The sequence below is a fragment of the Mirounga angustirostris genome, unplaced genomic scaffold (genome assembly GCF_029215605.1).
Source record: "Mirounga angustirostris isolate CCGP_5_RB_7025 unplaced genomic scaffold, mMirAng1.0.hap1 SCAF_9, whole genome shotgun sequence".
NCBI lineage: Eukaryota > Metazoa > Chordata > Mammalia > Carnivora > Phocidae > Mirounga > Mirounga angustirostris.
In genome coordinates this window covers 113,513,768-113,536,717 of record NW_026991717.1, presented here as the reverse complement: position 1 = coordinate 113,536,717, position 22,950 = coordinate 113,513,768, and the positions used below count along the sequence as shown (strand labels likewise).

The following is a 22,950-nucleotide window of genomic DNA, read 5'->3' as shown; positions in this document are numbered from 1 at the left end:
GCCACCCAAAGAAAGAGGCAACAGCTACCAAGGTTTACCCATTTTTATTTTTTATAAAACAAGCTACAGATATCTCCCTCCATCCTCACAAAGGAAAGCCACACAACATAGCCTACACGTGTGTGAGAGAAGATGCCAGGGTTGGGGAGGGGGGATTCTGAATTTCCACAGGGGGGCGCCCTATCTGTGTTTTCATGCTTCCTCCAGGTCAGGGAAAGGGGCCGGGGCCTTCTGGAAGGTCCATCTAACTCTAGCACGCTGGGTCATCTGGTCCAGGCCAGTGGGGGGTGGGGGGCCCCCTTTCCTCCTTACCATGTTGGCATGTCTTAGTCACCCCTGAGACAACCTCCAGGACTTGCTCAAGAACGTTCTCTAGCCCGAGGCCCCGCCAGAGCATGTCCCGAGGAGGCCGTGCCCGCCCCCCAGCTCCGCCCCAGGCACTCCCCGAGCACGGCCTCGAGTGGGTCCATACTTACGGTGCCAATTCCTTCCAGACCCGAAATGGGATACACAGTCTGCTGAGGTGGGTGCACTTATGGGAATGCTGGGTGAGATATGAGAGGAGGCCAGATTTCCAAGAGCAATCCGATGGGGGCACTGGTCCTGGGCCACTTGTCCTCCTTCGTTGCTGCCACAGCCGCTCATGGGAAGAGATGCTAAGTGTCACTGGTTGCTCTCTGTCTGACGGCTGTCTGAATGGGCACGGCCACCCGGGCAGAGGAAGGCTGGGCAGCCTGCAGTGGAATCCCAGTAACATGTCTGTGGAAGGTGAGGCCCGGATTTCCCCCTAGCTGGGTTATTAGCCCTACACTTCTACAGGGGGCAGAAGTAGGAGACCCAGAATCAGTTTTGCTCTGGAATTGGCCTCAAGCCTAGAAGCCCTTAGGAGCATTTGAGGGAACAGGAAGAACCTCAGTATTGGGTTAAAAAACAAAGAAACCACTGAGTTACCAACAAGATGACCAGCCGAACTCCTCCCTCAGGCTTGTCATCACCGCTGAGGACAGGATGGCAGGGGAGATACAGAGTGGAGATGAAGCCCCGGCCTGACCCTGCGGCTGAGACGGCCAGTCTCGGGAAGCCACACTTGTGCATTTGCAGGGGGCTGGCACTGCACCCATCAGTGCTGGCCTCTGTCCTCTTCCCTCCACTGCTTAAACATCAAACATCCACTAAATAGAAGGTCTCACTGTATCTTTTTCTTCTTTGCCTCCCTTCTCGTGCTTTACAGAGTAGATGCTAAACATGGGTGAGAACGTTTCAAATGACCTAATGCAAATCGTCTGAGAATCATTTGCTCGGTGGGTCACGAGGATACTGGCATACCCACGGACGGATCCTGGGCCACCTGAGGTCCAGAGAGCAGGACCACGTGGGCATGGGAGAACTGGTGCCTGTGCTGGCTATTGCCATCCCTCTGGGGGCAACTCCCATCTGTCCCTCAACCCAACCTCCCTTGGGAAGGCCAAACGCCCAGTGACCTGCTGCCTCTGACAGCTAAAGCAAGGGCAGGACCCTCCTCCCACCAGGAAAGAACCAATGGAGTCTACAATATAATCGTAGGGCTCCCGTCTTCATGCACACCGGGGTCAGTGTCCAAATGGAATCCAGGTGGGCTGGGGATACAGTCCTGGGTTCTAGAAAGCTGGGCTATGTGTCCGGAGCCCCCACAACGGGAGCGGGGTTGGGGGAGAGGAATAAACAAATAGCAAAATGCCAAAACCTGTACAAAAGAACTATACAATTTACATATATATTTATGTACAGTATATAAATCTCTTTCTTCTCAGTCCCAGCAACAAACACCCACCCGCCCACCCCCCACCAAAAAAAAAACCCCTCGAAGTTGTCAGTAGCAGATCCAAAAACTTACAATAAGATAGAGAATAAACAGTCCTTTTCCCTTTCCTTTTCCCACTGTGGTATTAGATACTGGTGCTTAAAAATGAAACCGAAAAGAAAACACGCGAATGAGAGTTATCAAAAGTGCAAACACGGTGGGCACCACTTATGTTACACGGGATGTGGCCGGGCCGGGGGAGCTGGTGAAGGTTAGGTGTCGGGTGGTCCGTCCTGCCTCCCTGGTCTCTCCACCTGCCCTTTGGTTTTCCGCTCCTTAGACGAGGCGTCCTACTGGGAAGGGAAAGCAGAAGCAAGGGATCAGAGGCGGGTTTATGAGAAGCCCAACCGCACACATCCATTTACCTCACAAGGGCAGCCTGTTAGACCTGGGCTGGGCAGGACACGGGGAGCCTCGACTTGCAGAGAAGCCCATCCTTTGCCCCCATGGCGCACCACAGTGGCCCCTGAGACAAGTCTGGCATTCCTTGTGGAGGCAGCACGGCTGGGGGGCCGGGGGGTGCAGCCCGTATAAGCCATACTACTCCCAGCCGCTAGCCTTCCAACCTGGGAAAGGCCGGCGTGGCTTTGTGCGCGGGGACCGCAGGATCCTTGTAGGATGAACCAATCTTTCCCTCGTGTCCTCAGCAAACGAAAATGGAAAATGGCAGCCTAGGGAACTTGGCCAACTCCTCCACTCCTGCTGGACTACCGTTGCTGCATTTAGGGGGCCCACGGAGGGGACCCCAGAAAGGCATCTTACTGCATGGGTTCGGGCCTGCTCATTTTCCCTGGGGGACGCTGCCAAGACTACCACCCGCAACGAATAGCAACGGATGCCCCTCAAGGGGCCTTGACCCAGAGGCCTGGCGGAGCTTACTGGGTGTCTATCTCCTCCAGCCCCCAGAATGAAGACTGGATTCAGGAGAGAGCCAGAGGTTGTGCTGCCTGTTCTGTGGGTGTTGGTGGCCCTGGGCTGCTGGGGTGAAGCCACCGCTGGCCAGCACCTTTAAACAAAGTCCCTTTCCATGAGCCAGGCCCGCACTGGGGTGCCTCTCTGAAATCCCCTCAGCTATTAGCTAAGAAGGGCTTTGATGCTGATGGACATTTGCATAACCTTCTTGGGTCCTGGTTCTCCAAGTCACAGAACATCAGGGGTGGAGGGAATCTTAGTGACCATCTGGTCTCGCCCCTTCACCTAACAAATCCGGAAACTGAGGCTTGAGCCATTGAGTGAGTTAAACAAGGCCCAAGTCTCCCCCTGCTAACACCCTGTGCTGATGGGTCTCGGAGGCTCCTGCAGGGCCCAGGGTTCCTCGAGGAGGAGTGGGAGCTGAGAGGCCAGTGCACCAAAAGCCGGGCCAGCTCTGCGTGACCCCTGGAGGCCGCGTGACTTTGTGCACGTACCTTAACCCCGCTGGGTCAGTCTACAGAATGGGAATCAGGGCCACAGCTTTGCTGCCTCTACCCTGCCTCTCACAGGCCTGCCTCGGGGACTGACTGAATCCATGAAGTGGAGAAAGGGCTTTGAAGGGCATGAAGTGCTGCGGGAACCCACGCCCACCCATGGGCCACGCGAACCCACAGCCCAACGCCCCCCTCTCCCAGTCACACTCCTAAGACCTGAGAGCAACAGAACCCAGTTTGGGGGGCGGGGGCGGGGCAGATACTGATATGTCCGATTTTACAGAGGAGATAGACACCCAGTGTCTGGGGCTGGAGGAGATAGACACCCGGTAAGCTCCGCCAGGCCTCTGGGTCAAGGCCCCTTGAGGGTCATCCGTTGCTATTCGTTGCAGGTGGTAGTCTTGGCAGCGTCCCCCAGGGAAAATGAGCAGGCCCGAACCCATTCAGTAAGATGCCTTTCTGGGGTCCCCTCCAAACAAGCCTGGGAAGAGAGTGATGGGTTCGGGGGCCGGCAGGTGGGCAGTGACAGAATTCCATCATTCATCTGCTCCGCCCAGCGGGGCTTCTGTCAGTGCTGAGCAGAAAGATTCAGACACAGGGAGAGAGAGAGGCACCTTAGTCATGTCCCCGCCCACCGAGCTGAGATTCAGGAAAGGAAATGCACGCCCAGTAGGACCCAGCCCTCACTTGGGGAGGCTTAGGGCACTAATCCTTTACCCAAATCCCGTCATTTACCCCACGGGGCAACTTTATAGGATAGTTACAAAATGATCCACTTGTCCCTGTGTTATGATGGGGGGACTGAGACTTGGAGATGGCATAGCTTTTATGTGTGAAGTGAACTCAGGCCTGGCTCTGTCCTCCCAGCACCACACTCTTAGGGGGTGCAGTGGGTGGGGGGAGCCTGAACCCAGGGTAGGCGGCATCCTCGGTCAAGGCCAAGGGAGGGCTGAGATGTTTCACAAATGGAGGAACAAGTCTCCAGGCTGCCTGCCTCACAGGATGGTGACCATCATCCTGACGAAAACGTTTTATTAACTGGGGAGGAGCAGCTAAAAAAGAAGGCCCGGCCCTCAGAATGTCTGACCCCTTCTTGCCCTGCAGACAGCTCAGCTCCCCAGTGGGCAGTTTGCTTAGTCAAAATACCTGTGTTCACAGGCACTTCCAGGAAATGTGGTCCCTGAGACCCAAAGGGACACGTGTTCCTAAACCGCGTGTGCTCCCCCAGCCCCCTTGAGCCCCCACCTGGCCTGCAAGCCCCTCTCGGCCCACCAGAGGGCACCGCATGACACCAGATGACCAATGCCTGGGCTCAGGCCCCACATAACCTTCTACCCAAGTGGCTTTCTGCCGCCCCCCAGAGCAGAGGACCCCAGGGAAGCTGCCTTCAGCCCATGGGCGTGCTCCTCTACAACTACCAATTTCTTTCGTGCGTTCACCCCGGACCAGGGTACTGACCAGGGCACTGGGCTTAGTTCCTCACATGCACCATCTTGTTAAATCTTCACACCAAGCCTATGAGGTAGATACTGTCATCTCCATTTTGCAGGCAAGGAAACTGAGGCTCAGAGAGGTTAGATGGCTTGCCGAGGACTATAGGGCTAGCAAGTGGCAGGGCTAGGATTAAAAGCCAGGTTTGTCTGCCTTCAGAGCCTCTGTTCTTACCCGCAGCCCCGACCCCGCCTCCCCTGCGCCTCTCACTAATGGTGCTTTCTCTGGCAGGCACAGCCTGCTTAAAAACTATGGGTCTCCCCCCTGAGTTTGCTGGTGGCTCCCTGCTCCCAGCAGCCTCTACTCTCGTTCACACCCCCCCAAGCTGGGTCTGCTCCCCCATTTCTCCAGACTCACCACTGGTCTTGTCTCCCTTGGCCTTCCTCAGGCAAGCAAGACTGGCCAGTTCACACAAGGGACCAACTTCGAACACTCTGAAGTCCTTCTCACGGAGGGGACAGCGTTCTGGCCTGGAAATTCTGAGGCTGGGTCCAAGGGCTAGCCGTGACGCTACCTCCCGTGTGACCTCTGACCTCGAGCAAAGTGCTATTCCTCTCTAGGCTCACCTAGACACCTCGACTGCAAAACGGCCTGAGGACACAGGCACACACAGACGTGCCTGCACGCACCCACACAGATGTGCACACGCACCAACCCAGAGAGACGCACATACGGACATGCACGCATGCACACCCACGCACACACATGCGGAGACAGGCGCGCGCTCCGACGTGCACACAGACGCTTGCCTACACACACAGCATGCCCGCGGGGACACGCACAAACACGCCTGTGCGCAGACACACGCAGACACACGTGCCCCAGCCACCCTTGGAAGCAGGCAGTGTGTTCTGGGGTCAAGAGCCGTCCCAGGGCTCTCGGGCCTCTCCTGTCCCGTTCCCGAGGGAGGAGTTCAGGGGGGGAGGCGGACAGGTGCTGGGCCAAGAAGGCGCTGGGCTGCACTCTGAAGCACTCGAGAGGCCTCCCTGGGCAACGCTGTGAGGGTAACTTGACACTAAAGCCTTGGCCGAGTCTGCGCTGAGGAGGAGCAGTGTGCCCTAAATACCACATTCCAGGTGACAGTTGTCCCGGGTGCTCCCCTCAGGTCCTGGGAAGCAGCCAGCGTTGGCAGATCCTGGGGCCTGGAGAGGCTTCAGAGAAAGGCCCGGAAGCCCCTCTCCGCTCTGCGGACAAGAGGTCACCACGCTCGGCCTCCCCTTGGCATCTGTGCGCTGCATAGACCAGGGGGGACTGAGGGCAGAGTCATTACAGACCCCGTGGGTCCGAACCTCCTCGGTCCTTACGAGCTCCTGGGTGGGCCTGGGCTCTACACCAACACTGGGTGGTCTCTCTGCCTGTGCTCTGGGAAATAATGTGATGGTGCCAGGCACCGCACTAGGGGGGGCTCCTCAGGGCATGGGTGCTGCTGCCTCAGGCAATAATCTTAAGAAGAACAGTGATGTTGAACTTCTATCCAGGTCCTTCACCGTCTCAGGCGCTGGATAAATGTTTTCACTCACTGTCCCACTGAATCAGCACAACAGATACCCTGGTTGCTCCCATTGTACAGATGAAGAGACTGAAAGCCAGAACGGCTGCGTGGTTTGTCTGTGGTGAAGGAGCTAGTCTGGGGCAGAGGGCAGGGTTTGAGTCATGACATTGCACTGCGTCCTGGGGGAACGCACAGAGGCGTCCTCAACCAGACAGGAGTGGTCAGAGCAATGAGCCATGGAGGGGGCAGGTCCCAGACAGGGTCCCTAGCGGTCATTCATCTGCTTCCTGTGCTACCCGCTGGGTTCAGTGCCTACCGAGGGTTAGCACCAGGAAAAGCCCTTATGTTTTCTCCCTGGGCAATCTCAGCTTTTTCAAAGCTTCCACTTCAAATAAATTGGTATCACCCGCCCAGACCCTTCACCTGCACTAGAGCATCCTTCAGGTGCATCCAACCTGACATGTGCAAACCATACTGGTTGTCTCCGTTTCCCGCACTGCAGCCAGAATGATTTTTTAAAGCAAAACCAATCCAATCATTTCTCTGCCTGGACCTCTATGACAGCTCTCTGCTGTCCTTATGAAGTTGAGACTCTCCCCTTGCCTCCCGTCAACCCCCCCAGCTCTTGCCATCTTCAAATACGCATTTCAGTCCCACTAACATCTTTCAGTTCCTCTGCTACTGTTCCCTCACCTCTACACCTTCATGCTTCAGCCGCCGTAGCCGAGAACACCCCTCCCACCACTGACACCTGGGCTCGGCCATCTCCTACCCATTCCTCGGGGCTGGTTTAGGTTAGGGCTTGGCAAACTTCTCTGTCAAGGACTAGGTAGTAGATATTTTAGGCTTTCTGGCCCATGCACAGTCTGTCATTTGTTCTTCTTTGTTGAAAATTACATCCCTTTAAAAATATAAAAAGCACCCTTAGTTCACAAGCCATACAAAAATAGGCCACGGACTAGATGGGGCCCGTGGGCCATAGTTGGTTTAGACATCACTTCCTGCACCAAGTTTTCCAAGGCTGTCTGTCCCTGAGCTAATTTAAGTGCCCCTACACATGTTCCTACAATACCCCACACTTGTTCTATCAGGACAGAGATGATTAGGTTTCCACCAGAATCCATGTTCTCCTCCTCTTCCTGGGCTCCCCGCCTTCCTCACTCTGCAGTGTGGCCTGGTGGCCCTTCCAGCCCGGGAGATAGGAGAGGTGACGTGTGTCACTGCAGGACTGGCCCAGAAAACTCCCCCCCATGCACTGCTCCATGCTTGACTCCGTCTGGCCGACTAGGAATGGAAATGACCTCCAGGGTGACCTTGAAGCCACGTAATAAAAGACGACGAGCCAAGATCCCTGAGAGACTGCACAGAGCAATCTCCATTCCTATTCGTGTCCCCCACCCCCCCCCAACGCACGCACACACACACCATGACCTGGAATCCCGCTGAACTGTTGTGTGGGCAAGATGAGCAAACTTGTCCTGTGTTGAGCCATTACATGTGTGGGTCTACTCGTCACCGTGGCCTGGCCTATCCCGAGGCACTCCTACAGCACTTACCACAGTGTCTGTAAATACTTCCATATTTGTCTCCTTGGTAGACTGTGGAAGGACAGGGATTTGACCTGTCAACTCCTTCACTGCACCAGGCATCTCGCGTAGAGTGTAACACACCCTCAGTAAGTGGTTGAACACATGAGTATCCGGGGTCCCCTCTACGGGGGGGAGCCCGCGGTCCCTGTTCCCCAGGTGAGCCACGTCCTGGAGGGCCAGGAGCACAGGAGCGAGCACTCACCTTCTTTGCTGACACCCAGGCAGCCCTTCAGCTCAGGCAGTGAGATGACCTTGTCCTTGTTCAGGTCACAGTAGTCCGTGAAACGCCGGGCACACTTCTTGGGCTTGGCTTTCTTCTTCACGTAGCGCTTGAAGGGCTTCATCTCCCGCTTGTTGATGTCGTTGCTGCTATTGCTATCCAGCTGGCTGAAGTACCAGTGCACCACGCGCTCCTCCAGGGTGTGGCTGGGGTCCGGTTCTGAAAACCTGGGCCACAGGCAGACCCCCCGCCCGCCCCGGAGAGCCCCACTCAGGATCCTGCAGGGACCATCCGCCCCGCCGCAAGTCTCTCCCCCAAGGCCAGATGCCAGGGTCCTCATGCTGTGCTGCTGGTGGCCAGGGAGAAACGGGCCAAAGACCTCCCGGCCCCACTCGGCCGGCAGCAGGATGGAACCATCCTCTCCTGCTTGACTCTCAAGACTGGAGAGTTTATTTCTCCAGGGTCCCTGAGTGGGCCCTCCTCGTTACATGAGCCTGTCTCACCCTCTACCATAGCCAGGAGGGTTCTTGTACAAGATGGGTGCTCCGGATATATTGACTAGATTTAATTCACCTGAGTAAACCGCAGCCGGGATCCAAGCCGTCCTCCTGGCCTGGTGTTCTCTGCAGGACAAGCTGCTGTTGGCCCGGGAACGTGAACACTCAACGAATGGGACTATGGGAAAGCGTGCTCTGAGCACATGCACACACCCGACACCAGGCCAGGTTCTGGGATGAGTGGCCCTGGCCTCAAACTGCTCAAATGTCCTGGTGAGACAGAGCCAAATACCCTGACATCAGGCAGTGATGATTCGGTGTGAAGTTCCCATGGTCTGTCCCTGTCAGGCACCAAGTACGGTAGGAATCGAGAGAAGGCGGTTGTGATGGACACAAACAGAGGTTCTGAAACTGGCAAGTCCCAGACCTACTGGGGGTGCGTCTCTCCATGCAGATATTTTAAGACTGGAGGTCTGGGATGGACCTAGGAAACCGCAGGTACACTAGAACCCCTGGGGATTTTGCTTAGGAGTACCAGACGAGAGCAACCAAGAAGGCTTCCCGGGCTCAAGGGGCACAGTGATGACCACACGTCTAACACAGTCCTGTCAACACCAGACATAAAGTGGCAAGACCAATGTTTTTATGTGTAGCTGTATGCACGCCCTGCCCATCCATTTTCTTTACTTACGCTCTATCCCCCCCAACCCCCACAAACCCATTCAGGGTGCTAGCTAATATGTAAAACTTTTCGAGCCAATGACTGGTCTGCTCCAGAGGGGGTGACTATGGCTCCTGCCCTCAGGGCTTGGCACCGAGTAAATGTGGCCCAGGCCCTTGTGTTCAAAATCCTGGGCACCTTTCCCTTTGTAGGGGGGGATAAGGCTGAGGTTGGGAGGCCAACACCTTCAAGCAGTCTGTAGGGCCCTGGGTTAAACTACAGCACCACCACGGATCAGAAGTGGAGGTGGAGGGGCTCACTGTCACACAGGGATCCCGGACCAGGGGTTCCGGGCTGCCAGCACATTCTGAAACTGTATCTGGCAAGAAAAATATCCAAGGCACTTGCCAATACCTTGGGGTTCTTCCCTGGGGTTTGCAGAGTTTTCCAGAAGGGAGGGGAACCATCTCTGACCCCACCCTTATGAACGAGCCAGCGAACTCTTTCCCTTTCCCACCCCCAAGTGACCTCAACGTTTAGGGGAAAAGAAGTTTCATTACCCCAAAAAGCCAGGCATCCCTGCTAAATGCCCATTCCTAATTAACTGGATTGCAGTCCTGGGCAGGCCCCCCTGGGCATCCTGGGCTGATTCCCAGACAGCACAATTACTCCATCTGCCAGTGGGATGTCATCCTGACAGGTTTAATGCGGGAAGTATCTGGGGAAGGTGTGAGGGACCATCCGCCCCTGGCTCTTTGGGGATCTGCCTAGTCTGTCATGGAAGACAGGCTCAGAAGGTCTTTGGAACAGACGTGGAGCTATTTGTTGTGGAACTCAGATTTTTGTTTCTGCCAGCTCCTGGTATTTTGGTGTTTTAGCGCTCCCTCTGTTTTACCCACAACATTCACTCTCAAGCCTGCAGCGAAAACTGGGTGAGCAGCGGAGAATTCTCTATCAAGATGTCCACGGCACAGGAGGGAGGGTGGCCAGCTCCCTCTCAAGCACCCTGCCTGCCTGTGTTCCCCTAAATGTGAGGCCCGCCCCCCCCCCCGGCTGCGGAGGAGAGCCAGGAAGAGCCCCAAGGGAGGCGCTCCAGCGGTCCCACAGAGTGCTCTCCCCCTGGGTCCCTTCCGCCAGGGGCCCTGGGAGCCCCATGGGCAAAGGCAGCTCTTTAACCTTTAGGCTCAGCATAGCGTCATGTCTACCTAGAGGCTGGAATAATAAAGCCTCAGTCACCCAGCCGGGAAGGGATGAGGTCATCCCGCCCAGCCGCCCTGCCGCCCTGCCAGGAGAGGCCCGCTGCCTCCAACACGTGTTGCTGGGGCTCCCGCCAGCCTGGTTCTCAGGGACTCCACCGAGGGGGCTCCCCCACCTTCCTTTGGGCTGGTCCGCGCAAGAAGCAGCCCTTCGCCCCACTTTACAACCTCTGGGAGGTTCCCCCCACGCAGAGTGACCAGCATTTTGCTCCTGCCCCCTCCTCCTTCCTTTTCTTCTGACTCTCCCTCCCTGCCCTGTCTCCCTTATCCTCTCAGTCCTGCCCTCCTCACTCCCCCAGGGTCCTGCGGCCATGACCCCTGGCCTAACCTGGCCCTGGGGGCTCCGAGGATACTCACTTCCCCCGGAGAAGTCCTCCGAGGCCCTTGCAAGCAGTGTCTCTGGTTCCCTCGACCCTGCCACACCCTCAGCCTGTCCTGTGGACCCCGGAGGGCTCCCTCTTCCTCCTTCCTCCCCAGCTAGCATAGGGCTCCCTGCTTCTGAACTCCTTTGACTTCCAGAAACCCACATCCCACCCCCACCCCTGACCACAGAGCCCAGCTCTACATGTGACACTGGCAACTCAAGGGTCCCACTTGGGAACCCAACGCTTTACCCTGGCCAAGCTCCAAGTGCACTTAAAGCAAGAATTTCTTAGCTTTGAGGGATCATGGGCCCTTCAGAGAACCTAAACAAGGTCATGGTCTTCTCTGGAAAATTGCATATGCGCATAGCACTCTGCTGACTTTTGGGGTTTAATGGACTCCCTAAACCTCATCCGAGCTAATGGATTCAAGTGAAGAACCCTTGATCTAGAGGGAAGGAGACTCCAGCCATGGTCCCAGAAGAATGTTTAACAGTGAGCCTTCTGGAAGAAGATGGGGGGAGACAAAGGATGGTAGCTGGAGGGGTTTGGAGGTCATTTCCAACAAGTATTTCCAACAAAACAAAACATAATAGAAAACTACTGAAGGCATTTAGTCTAAAACTCTGAAAACCAGGTTTCTGGGTTTACAACAGCCTTAAGTCTGCACCATGCTTCATACAAGATCGAGTCAAAATTGAGATGGATCAGGAGTCTGGGCTTAGTCAAACCAGCAGTGGGCATGCATGTGCGAAAGAGCCAAGAGAGGCCTCAGTTAGTTAAGGAGAAGCTAAGATTTTCCCCGGGAAGTGCTGGATGGGTGGGGCAAAAGGGCCTTCCCCAGAGTTTCCAGAAACCTCTCAAGCAGTATTGGAGTCCTTTCCATCACAGTTAGACTCTCCCAAACTTACCCCTGACCTCAAAGCCATACCCCACTGATCCCTCCAGCTCTTGCAGGTTCTAGAAGTATCCTCTAAAAACATTGGCAGCTTGCACTCCTAGCTCTAGGCTTACACTGGCACCAAACCTCCAACCTTTCTCTCACATATGTACACACAACCCCTGCTGGAGATCAGGACTGTTGGAATTGAAATCTGCTCACCAGGTAAGGGCTGGGGACCCTACATCAGAGGGCGAGACGGTTCCTTAAATCACTTCATATCACTGGTCCGTGTCACAGGCCTCCCTACAGGCAAGGTCCCACTCTACTAAAAGGGCTCACTGGGTGTGTAGAGTTATCCAAGCATCCTTGGATATGGTACGGAAAGTCACACCCAAAGGATACCAAATTCCAGATTTTGGAAAAACAAATCCAAAGACTGGTGTCAGCTCCATCTCTGGGCTGTTTGGGTGGCTGTCCTGTTGACTCCTGCCTCCAGGGATGAGGGAACCCACTCGAGCTAGGTCCCTCCCTGGACTGGCCCCGCTGAGTTGTCTCCAGAATGGACAGGTGACAGGTGCTGCCCTTCTCCTGCGACACTTTCAGTTTTGCTTCTGCAGCCTCCCCCTGCCAGGCCTTGGAGGCAATGCACAGCTGGAGAGCCGGCCCCATGCGCCACAAGAAAACTTGCTTTGGCCAAGCTCTTGGGCCTTGTTCTGCTGTCCCAAGCAGTTTTAAAAGAAGGTGAGGCGGGACGGCCTGGGAGTGCTAGCCAAGCCAAGCAGACCAACTGAGCCCCATCTGGAGAGGGGTCCGGGCCCTGCCAGCTGGGCGGGCGGGTGGGGCTGGGAAATGCCGCGTCAGCCACATTCCAGCCTCTTCCTTGAAAGGCCATCGACAAGTAGCTGCGCTGGGCAGGAAGGAGGGAGCCACAGTACAGACGATCTCTCCTTAGGGGACCACATGAGGGGCCAGAAGGCTCACACAGCCCACCCCACCTCCCCTCAAAATTGACTTTCTCTAGGGTGAGATGGAGAAAGGAGAGGGTTCCCCTGCTCGAGAAGATTCTGCCAGCTGGGATCTCAGAACTCTTCCTCTGGGTCTGATAAATGCTAATGGGCACCATGGGAGGGCTGATCCAAGGGGGAGCTCTCCTCCTGGAGCCCTGGTGGGAAGGACCATGAGGATAATTCTATCATCCCCCAAACCTTCATTGAGAGCTGCCATCCTCCCACGCACTAACCACAGATGGTTCTGTGGATACCCCATTCTACTTTGCCCATTCTTAGATTTGGGCAGTACCGCTCCCCTCCCAACCCCAAAATCGGTCTGGAAGGCCAAAAAGGAAGCAGATAGCTCCCCTCCCTGCCATGTCCTATAATAAGTCATCTTCAAATTGGATTAACTTCACCGATAAAGCTTCAGCATCCCTTCCCCCATAGCTGTAGTGCGGCCTCTCCTCACCTGTCTCTCTGATGATAGCTGTAACCTTCCCACCCCATCTTGCTCCCTTCCCATCCAGCTTCCCTAGAGCCTTCAGGATGATTCTTCAAAAATGCTCACCTCATCATGGGTGTCGTGCTGCCCTTGGCATGAATCCCAAGGCCGGGCGTGATCTGGTCTCTGCCCAAATCTACAGCCTCACCTTCTGCCTGCCTCCCAGATTTAAGCCATACTTCTCACGTCTCCTTGCACAGGCCCTACCTCACGGGCCCTAGGGCCCCTCTGCCTCAGTCCATCTAGATTGGGGCATTTTCCCTTCATACATGAAGATGTGGCTCAAATGTCATCTCTGTGAAGCCTTCCCTCACATGCCCTCTTGCCCCCAAGTCCCTGAGGCACTTTCAGGGCTTCTATTACCATACTGAGTTCATAGTGCAATCATGGATTATATACCTCTTCTCTCAACCAGACCGAAGCTCCTCCAGGCCAGGGACTATGCCTTTGTCCCCGTTTGCCCCCAGAACCCCACACAGCGCTTATAACAGGGAAGAGCAGAGATGTAAGAGTTCATGCAAAGCCCAAATCTCCAGGCCTGGCAGGTGGTAGGTCAGGGAGAAGTCATGACTTCTTTGTCCCCTCTTCCCACTGGCCCCAGTGGATGTCCAGCCTTAATTACCAGACCCTGAGAGGAGGGAGGAGGGATCAGATGTGTCTTCCTTGACTTCAGCCTTCTGTGCCTACAGGCCCAGTGCTGCCTGAATTCAGGGCCAAGGCTAAAGCGCAGGTAGCCTGGATTCTCAAATTTTCTTCCATAGCCCTACTCCAGATGTGCTGCCCAATCTTCACCTGCCCTATGCCTTAGCGCTTACATCATAGAAGAGTGCCTGGCCAGGGTCCATCCACATGGTGCCCCAAGTCTCTCGGGCCCATGCAGGGTGCTGTCGGGCCCTGGTGACAGAGGAGCACCATGGTGAATTTGATGGCTAGGGTAGGCCTCATAGTAAGGCTTGCAGTAGGTGGTGAACCCTCTGATGCGTAGGATAAAGAGGCCTTATCAAGGCATGCCTCTCTGCATCACCCAGGGATCCATCCATTTATCCACCCATCCTTCTAGCTGCTTATTTGTTCAACAGGTATTTATTGGGCATCTACTATGTGCCAAGGACTATTCTGAGTTCTGGGAATACAGCAGGGAAGAAGGCAGACAATGTTCCTTCTCTACAGAACTTAAATTTTCATTCAGGAGGGGTGAGACAGACAATAAATAAACAAACCAGCAAAACATCAGCTAGTGTAATGCTTGGCTGAGAAATTAAAAAGCAGCGTGGTGATAGAAGGTGACTGGTAGCCCTTTTAGATTGGTTGGTTGCTAAGAAGGTGACATTTAAATGGACAATCGGGGCGGGTCACAGGAAGATGGGGCCTGATATTCCAGACTGAAGCAGAAGCTGCCATGGAGACCCGGGGGGCAGGCAGGAACCCCGAGGGTTCAGGTTCAAGGCCTGTTTGAGGAACAGAGAAGGACCAGCAGCTGGAGCACAATGATGGGAGGGAGGACATAGCCGGCGAGACCCTCCTGCAGGCCAGTTCAGGTCGGAGCTAGAACTCACCCTAAACATAATGAGAGACCTTGGAGGGCTTGAAACCCAGGAAAACTGGTAAGCCTGGCAGCAGCCCCCCCTACCAGGGCTTCTCTCTCCCTCTTCCTGCCCCTCACCCCTCTTCCTGGATTTCTAAACTACTTCTTGATTCCTCTTGCCTGTCTTTTGAGTTTGAGTGCAGCCTCTAAGTAACACAATTACCAGCGCGGCTCAAACTTTTCATTCCCATCAGAACCAAACACGGGTTTGGCATAATAGGAGCTTAAAATGAAAAGCATGTTTAGGAAAGAATATATATTTTTTAATCTTCTCCCAAGCCTGTATCTGTATTACACCTAAAAGAGAGGGTTTTTATTTATTTTTTATTTTATTTATTTATTTTTTTTAAAGATTTTATTTATTTATTTGAGAGAGAGAGAATGAAAGACAGAGAGCATGAGAGGGAGGAGAGTCAGAGGGAGAAGCAGACTCCCCGTTGAGCAGGGAGCCCGATGCGGGACTCGATCCCGGGACTCCAGGATCGTGACCTGAGCCGAAGGCAGTCGCTTAACCGACTGAGCCACCCAGGCGCCCGTAAAAGAGAGGGTTTTTAAAAAGAAAAAAGAAAATCTCTTCCCTAAGGACACATTGATATTAAAGACTGGTATTAAAAACACTATACACTTCTTATTTTTTATTTTCTGTAAAGATCCCTTCGGCCTGCGATTTGAGGGCAAGGCATCAAGTCCTGATGTCCCCTGGTTGAGGACCCCCGCCTGTGCCCTCAGCCCCTGCAGGCCCCTCATCCACTGGCCCAGGACCCAGTCGGGTCTGGTACTTCCCTGGCACCCTCAGTCCACCTGGGACCCCGGCCAGACCATGCTCAAGGGCTGAGCTCCCAAGGAAGCAAGTGGGACGCACTTGAAAGCTTGTCTCCTCAGGAGTGCTTGCAAAAGCAGCAGGCAGGCTCCCCGAGTGGCTGGTCAGAGCCAGCAGCCCCGGGGGGCTCGGGGGGGGGAAGCAGCCAGACCTGGAATTTTGAAGCCCATGCCCCCCCTCCTGGGTACTTTTTCCACTCTCTTCTAATAAGCACAAATATCTCATCCTCAATTTTGCATGAAACAACCGGTATTCCAAGCATAAGTAGCAAAGGCATGGAATACTGAATAAGCGCTCACAATCTGCCCCGCCCCCTCTCCTCGGAGGTATGGGTACGGTCCTCTCTACTGTAGATGCCCAGTGGCTGAGCACCGTCGGAGCACCCTCGGCTGCCTCCAAGCAGCTCCCATCTGCCAGCCTGTCAGCCCGTCTCCATCTTCTCAGACGCGGTGCTGTGCTCCTCCTGGGGAGGCCTGATCCCATCCACAGGGCGTGCAAAACCAGAAACCAGCCCGAGAGCTCACAGGCCGGTGGGGCTGCTGAGTTAGTGCACGGGACCAGCAGCTTCCGAGCGTGGCACCCAGGAGGCGGCAAGCTCTGCGCTCACTTGGATGTGATCTCACCTTGGGTTTTCCGGACAGCCAGCCTCACCTGCCTCAGGGCGCAGCACCACTGATGGCCCTGCACCCCCGTGCTGGATACATACACGCCCTGCGGCTCTGCGGCTCGCCAGCCTGGGCCCCTTACAGGCCTGGGAGCCCGGACCTGTCACCGTGCTGGCATTCCTTGCCTTGCTGATGACATATGCCTCTGGGCAGATGGGAGGGACTAGCCCCCCCACCCCCCCTTGGTGAGCCTCCGAGCCCAGAGGCAGGCTGCCCATCCCTGCCGAGCCTGGCTACTTCCTCCGCTGCTGTAGGAACCAGAACCCCTCCACCCACACCTCCCCCCTCCCCCTGCTGCCGTGCCTCCCCTCTGGCTTCCTGGCTCCGACTGTCCCTTCCGTCTCATCTGTTGCTACTCTCCTCTCCGCCTCGCTCCATCCTCCCCAGCCCAGCCATCCTGGGCTATGAATGTGCACTTTCTTAGAGCCATAGTAGTCTTTCCCTTTTCTTGGGATGGCTCTCCTTCTTTCACTGGCTAAGTCCTACCTGTCCTTCAAAATTCAGCCCAGCTATCACCTCCTCCAGGAAGCTTTTCTGATTCCTCCAGATTGAGTTGGCAAACCCTTCTCTGTTCTTCCGTCTCATTTCTAGCACTTAGCACACAATTTGCAAGTATCTGTCTGTAGCCTAAGGTGCCCACTACGCTGCTTACTTTGAAGACACGAATATGCCTTGCATCCCTGCATTCCCAGGCCTTAGACCACTGCTTGGCGTGCTGTGTGTGTTCACCAGGTGCTGAAGGGATAGATGGGTGGATGGAGGGATAGATGGACGCGTGCATGCGCGTGTGCTCCGACCACTGACCTAATGGGCTGATTAGTGAGTGTCGGGATGCTGGTCACAGGGCGTGTGTCCATTTCAGCCCCATGTCAGGACTGCCTCAGCCCACATACCGGTTCCTAAACTAAATTGGATTTGGATATGGCAATGTCCAATCCCACTGCCGGAGCCCTTGGGATTTTCAGGAAGCCAAAAAGGCACATGATTCCTGCCTTCTCAGAAGAGAAGAAAATCACCAAGTGCTCTGTCTTCCCCCTCTGCCCATTACAGACCCCTCCTCCTTCCTGCGACTCTCCCCCCAGTGCATCTACTCCTGAGACTAAGGTGCTGGAAGTCTCCAGACACCCTGAATTTGCCTGTCATCAGGTAACTAAAAGGTAGAGACAAGCAATTCCCAAAGAACAGGGAGGGGAGAGGGTGAGTTTTTGGCAGAAGGTGGGACCAGCCCTTGCCCTGCCTAGCCCCTCCCCGCTCTCCTGGCCTCCTGAAGCTTCTGAAAAGTCGGGGACCCCCATCTCCCGCTGGGTCTGAGTCCTGCTCACATTCTCACCTCCCACCTCCAGTAGGCGCTGCTGAGTTAATGGCCTGCACCATGTCAGTGGTGAGGGCATCCAGTAGGCTGGTGATAAATTCCATCTTCTTCCCTTCTGGACAGCCTGAAAGATAAAGTGAGATTTAAAGGCAGCTGTCAGGTAAGTAATCAAGTAAACAGCTTCTTCAACGGCCACCATTTCCCAAACTTTTCCAAGTCCTTCTTGTCCAGCCAAATCCACTCTGAGAACTGTTTATTGCTCAGATGAGTCTCATAAACCTCCGCAGTTCCTCTACTCACGGCCTGCAAGGGACCGTCAGAACAAACAGAAAATCATGCTTTCGCTTTTCTTCCATTCCACAAATTTTTGCTGAGTGTCAACTGAGCCACTGTGTCAGATGTTAGGGATTCGGTACACAGGGTCCCTATCCACCCAAGTTTGTGGTCTCCCAGGAACGCAAGCTCGTTCTGGGAGAGTCTGGGTGGTCAGGTGGTCCCTGGTGCGTCCCACGTGGTCACGCTAGAGCATGAGAAACACTGCTCTCCCAGGAAGGAGCAGGTGCTGAGGGGGCACAAGGGACGGAGCCAACCCTCAGTGGTCAAAGTTGACTCAAGTAGCCCTACCAGTTTATTTCTCTAAGAACCGTCTCCTTTCTTCACTTCTGTCTCATCCAGCTTAGGTTATGCTGATAAAACCTCCCTTCCTTTGTTTCTCGCTTGCTCCATTGCACTGTTCCAGGAAAACCCCAAGTCTCTCCCCCACACATTGTTCTGCTGGTGTGAGCAACCAGGGAGGTGGGCGTCTCTCTAAATTCATGACTGCCAGCCCCAACTGTTCCCACAACCCTCCTCTCTGTGACAACAACTCACTCTCTTCCCTCCACAAACCCGCCAGGTCTCTGGTGAAGCGCCACCTTCTCAGAGAAGCCCCAGGACCCTGAAGCAGGTCTCATGCACTCTCATGCACCTCTCCCTGCACTCCTACTCTTTCCCTTCAGAGCACCTCTCACGGCTACGTAGACTGGCTTGTATTCATTTATTCGTATATTCTCCGTTTCCTCCGCTGTGGGAGCCCCGTGTAATTCCGAGCACCGGATCGTACCCAGCGCCTGGCACATCGCACAATCTCAGTTCACAGTCGTTGGGGGGATGACCAGAAGGAGGTACCCTGGCCTCTACGACTCCCATCTTGGGACAGGGTGGTTTTTACAACCGGACTTTCAGGAGCCTCTGCTTTCAGCTCCCAGGGTGGAGTCCTGATGGGGAGTGGGGAGTGGGAAGGTGGCCTAGCTCCCCTCAGCACTGATCCCAGTCTGTGCTTGCTAAAGACCACCGTGTTCCGGGGCGCCTGGGTGGCTCAGTTGGTTAAACAACTGCCTTCGGCTCAGGTCATGATCCTGGAGTCCTGGGATCGAGTCCTGCATCGGGCTCCCCGCTCAGCGGGGAGCCTGCTTCTCCCGCAGACCCTACCCCCTCTCATGCTCTCTGTCTCTCATTCTCTCTCTCTCAAATAATCTTTAAAAAAAAAAAAAAAAGACCACCGTGTTCCAAGCCACCAATATTTAGTGACCTTATTGTCACTCCCTGGCAGAGCACACTCTAGATAAGAGAAACCCATCACAGCAGCCAGTTGGAGGTCCTGGGCCCCCTGCCTGTGCGTCTCGTGTCACATCCCAGTGGGAGTCCGGTGCCACCGGGATGATTGTGCAAGCACCGTACAGGGCTGGCCACGGACACTGCCCACGTCCCTCAGGACAGCCCCTCCCTGAAAGCTCTCCTCTCAGCTCCCAGAACACTGTCCCAATCACCCCAGGATGGACAAAGAATTGCAGGATTGCAAGGACAGGATTTTAACCTAATGACCCATTTTGAAGATAAAAGCTAAGAGCAAGGAGGAGAAACAATGTGCTCAAGGGCACAGGAGTAATTAGGGACAAACCCCAGCCTAGATGCAGGTCCCAGGACCCCCCCACCCAATCCTACAGAAGAGGAAGCAGAGTCAGAGCAGAGGAGGGAGCCACGTCCGCTCGATGGGCGGTGGAAGAACAGAAAGAGGTGAGAGCACCAGCAAGGGGCAGCCTTGTCTCCCACCTGGCAGCTCCCTGTCCTTGAAGGGATCGTCCACCTCCGCAATCTTGGCCCTGGCATCGCTCTCACAACTGGGCATCACGTAGCTGGGAAGAGAGACACGGGTGGGGGGGGGAGGCGCGGGGAAAGGTGAGGAGGGGCCGGGAACTGAGCCCACTGGAGCCACGCCCAGCAGCAACCATCCTGCTGCCACTAAGCCTAGAACTCCCAGGGCTGGCAGCAAAATATCTCCTGCGCTGTCCAGCACCTGCCAGGCTATCCCGGTAGCAGGGTGCCCACTGAGACATGTTTGGGCATGTCACTGTCATCACTCAAGCAGAGCGATGTCACCTCGTGTCTGCACGCAGGATCTCCGGGATCCACAGAACCAAGGGACTCAGGCAGGGCCTTAACGTCCTAGCCAGTAAACTGAGGTTCTGAGGGGCCACCTACTTTTCCAAGGTCACCCAGCTAGGAGGGGACAGAACTGTGACCAGAACCCAGGACCCAGGTCTTTCTACCAGAACCCTATCTGCCCGTGAGCAGAAGCGTTCTCCTAATGCCCTGATTCCCACCGGGCCAGGCAAGCAGGGAAATGAGGCTAGCCTAACAGGAAACTGCTCCTCCTCCCCCAGGGTCCATCGCAGGGACTGGACAGGCTCGGGGCGGGGGGGGGCTTACCGCGTGGAGGTTCCAGGCAGCGGGCGCCCCGTGTCCACCAGCACACACCAGCAGTAGCCAGTGGACTGGTGGCACTGCACCGGCTTGTAGAGCCCCCCGGGGGCGCACTCGGGGATGACGATGCCCTCCCGGGGACTCTGCCGGGCCTCTTCCAGGGCGCTCTGCCTCTCCTGGTCGCACGAATGGACTTTCTCTGCAAGAGAAGAGGCAGCCTGTGTGACTCTCCCGCGCTCGTGGCTCATCACTGCTGCTTTCTGAGCAAGGATCCGGCCTGGCCCCGAGCAATGGGTGGCTGGGGAGTCACCAGGCAGTGCTGTGGTTCCCACACTGGTCCACGGTGGGGGTGGGGGTGGGGGGCTGGAGGCCCAGAACCGCCCTGTAGCCTCTCCATTGCCAGGGGTCATTAGCACTCACATGCAGTGCGTTCTACGGGCCATAGGCCCACTGGGGCTGCAGGGCCGCTCCTTATCTGAACGGCACTTTGCCCCGGGGGTGGAATTTCCGGGCTGTTTGCAGAGTGGTTCCCGCTGGTTCTCGCTGATGCACGGTCTCCTGGCTCTGGGAGAGGCGGAGGTGCAGGAGCCTGACCCCTGAGAGCTGACAAGCTGACGCAGGCATGCCTGTGTGTGCGGACACTCTCCCAAGCCCAGCAGGACAGAGCCACGGCCGCCAGCCCCAGGGGATCGAGGCTCAGCGCCCAAGAGGAGCAGAATCAGGGCCATCCCCACTCCATCCCAGGCTCCAGCACGGCTGAGCAAAGTAGGCTTGACAGGCTCGAGCCCAGGACACAACGCTGCTCTATCCGGTGGGGGAGAGAGACGCCCACAGGAAGCGTCTGCGCTCAGCAGCCGTGGGCAGCCCGTGAATGCATCTGAATGCCGAACCTGGTTTCCGCGGGCCGGGCCCAGGCCTCGGCCCCACACGGCCCCTGGCCCGAAAACTCCACCCAACGGTCTACCTGCCTGACTTCCCTCTCCTGTTGGGTGGCTGTTGTTGTGTTTTCGTTTGTCTTTTCGTTATTAAAAATAAATAGCATTGGGGTTTCTTTTCTTGGTATAAAGAAAATTGTGAAAAACCCAGAATCCCACCGAAGTTAAACACTACCTTCCCTAGACCTTCGCTCTTGCACCTACAACATGAAAATACCTATGCACACACCTACTTGTTTGTTTTTTTACAATAAAAGGGGTCACATCATAGACCTGTACTATTACTCTGCTTTGTCTACTTCTTTATTATATCTTTATTTCTTTCGCGAATATGATGCCACAACTTCCCTCTTGAAGATGACAGGAACAGTCTTGGGCATCCCATGAAATGTTAACAGTGTGTTATAAAAATACCATTCTTCGAGCCAGGAGGTCGGTATCAGTAACCTGGAGACTCATGCTACTCACTGAATAGCACCAACGGTCAAAGTAACAGCAACTCAACTCTAAAGGAGCCAAACCTCTGAAATAACAGCTCCGTCAATGACCCACAAATGAGCTGTACAGAGGTTTCAACAAAGCAGGGGTACACGGCGCCGCGAAGCAGCCCAACGCTGTGTTGGGGAAGAGTCACACAATGGGGAAAAGATTCTTTGTCTCACTCCCAGGAAAAATGTTGAAAAGCAGTAGCCCAGTGATTCTCCTTGCGGGGGAGGGGAACGTCTCCTTAGGGGCATAAAAATATCTCAGGGTCAGGAAGTGTGTATGCTGAACACATTCACTATTAAAATATAACTTTGAATTTGGAAAATGAAAAAAAAATACTACTGTTTTTATAATGTAAACACAGAAAAACTAAACAGGGGCGCCTGGATGGCTCAGTTGGTTAAGCGACTGCCTTCGGCTCGGGTCATGATCCTGGAGTCCCGGGATCGAGTCCCGCATCGGGCTCCCTGCTCGGCAGGGAGTCTGCTTCTCCCTCTGACCCTCCTCCCTCTCATGCTCTCTGTCTCTCATTCTCTCTCTCTCAAATAAATAAATAAAATCTTTAAAAAAAAAAAAAAAAAGAAAAACTAAACAGAACCTCCTTGGCCAGACGAACAGGAGTTCCCAACAGCTGACAGACCAGAGACTAGGGATTCTGAACCCGATTAGAACTACCACCAGAAGAGCCTCTAGAGGCAGCTGGAGTAAGAGACAGAAACTGATTGGTTTATCAGAGACATAAAGCTGGCTTGAAGGCCCAGAATTTTGACTTGGGCCCCTGGCTGGGATGGAGCCACGGCCCCTGCCAGGGACGATGCAAGAGTTTTTCAATAGCTCCCCCAATCCCAATTTGGTTACCTTATTTCCCAACCTCATATTTCATGCCCAGAGAAAGGCGACAGAGGAGTAAAACCAAAGGAAGACAGCTTTTTACTGGCACCACGTTCATAAAACAACCTCTGACGGAGGCTTTAAATTAAGATCCTCCCGGCCAACGTTCTAAAGCCATCAATCCAGCCTGAAAGCGAGAGGCAGAGAGAGTGAGGGGAAGCTTACCCAGGGGCAGGGAGAACGATAACCTGACTTCACACGGTTGGGATCCCGAAACTGCAGAAATGTGGAGAGGAGCCATCGAAGAGGAGGTGGCAACCCGTGGTTTGGGGGCTGTCGACAGACTTCTGGAAGTCCTTTAAGGCTGCTCTGACCTGGGTGCA

The 22,950-nt window shown here is 55.0% G+C and overlaps 1 protein-coding gene across 6 annotated transcripts in view; it reads right to left on the bottom strand.

The window, feature by feature from the left end:
* Nucleotides 1–25: 25 nt before the first annotated feature.
* The window catches only part of SMOC1 (SPARC related modular calcium binding 1), a 212,597-nt gene continuing 189,672 nt past the window's right edge, over nucleotides 26–22,950 (bottom strand). For 2 of the 6 annotated variants that reach the window (XM_045901096.3, XM_045901099.3), the window contains exons 8-12: nucleotides 20,322–20,514; nucleotides 19,665–19,747; nucleotides 17,592–17,697; nucleotides 8,021–8,265; nucleotides 26–2,133 (exon numbers count right to left, since the gene is read on the bottom strand). In XM_045901096.3, coding sequence (XP_045757052.1) covers nucleotides 2,117–2,133; nucleotides 8,021–8,265; nucleotides 17,592–17,697; nucleotides 19,665–19,747; nucleotides 20,322–20,514 — 644 coding nt within the window. In that variant the 3' untranslated portion in view covers nucleotides 26–2,116. Of the gene's footprint in view, nucleotides 2,134–8,020; nucleotides 8,266–8,292; nucleotides 8,806–17,591; nucleotides 17,698–19,664; nucleotides 19,748–20,321; nucleotides 20,515–22,950 lie in introns of those variants that run through there. The other 4 variants (XM_045901097.3, XM_064571253.1, XM_064571250.1 and 1 more) reach the window with 4 other exon arrangements.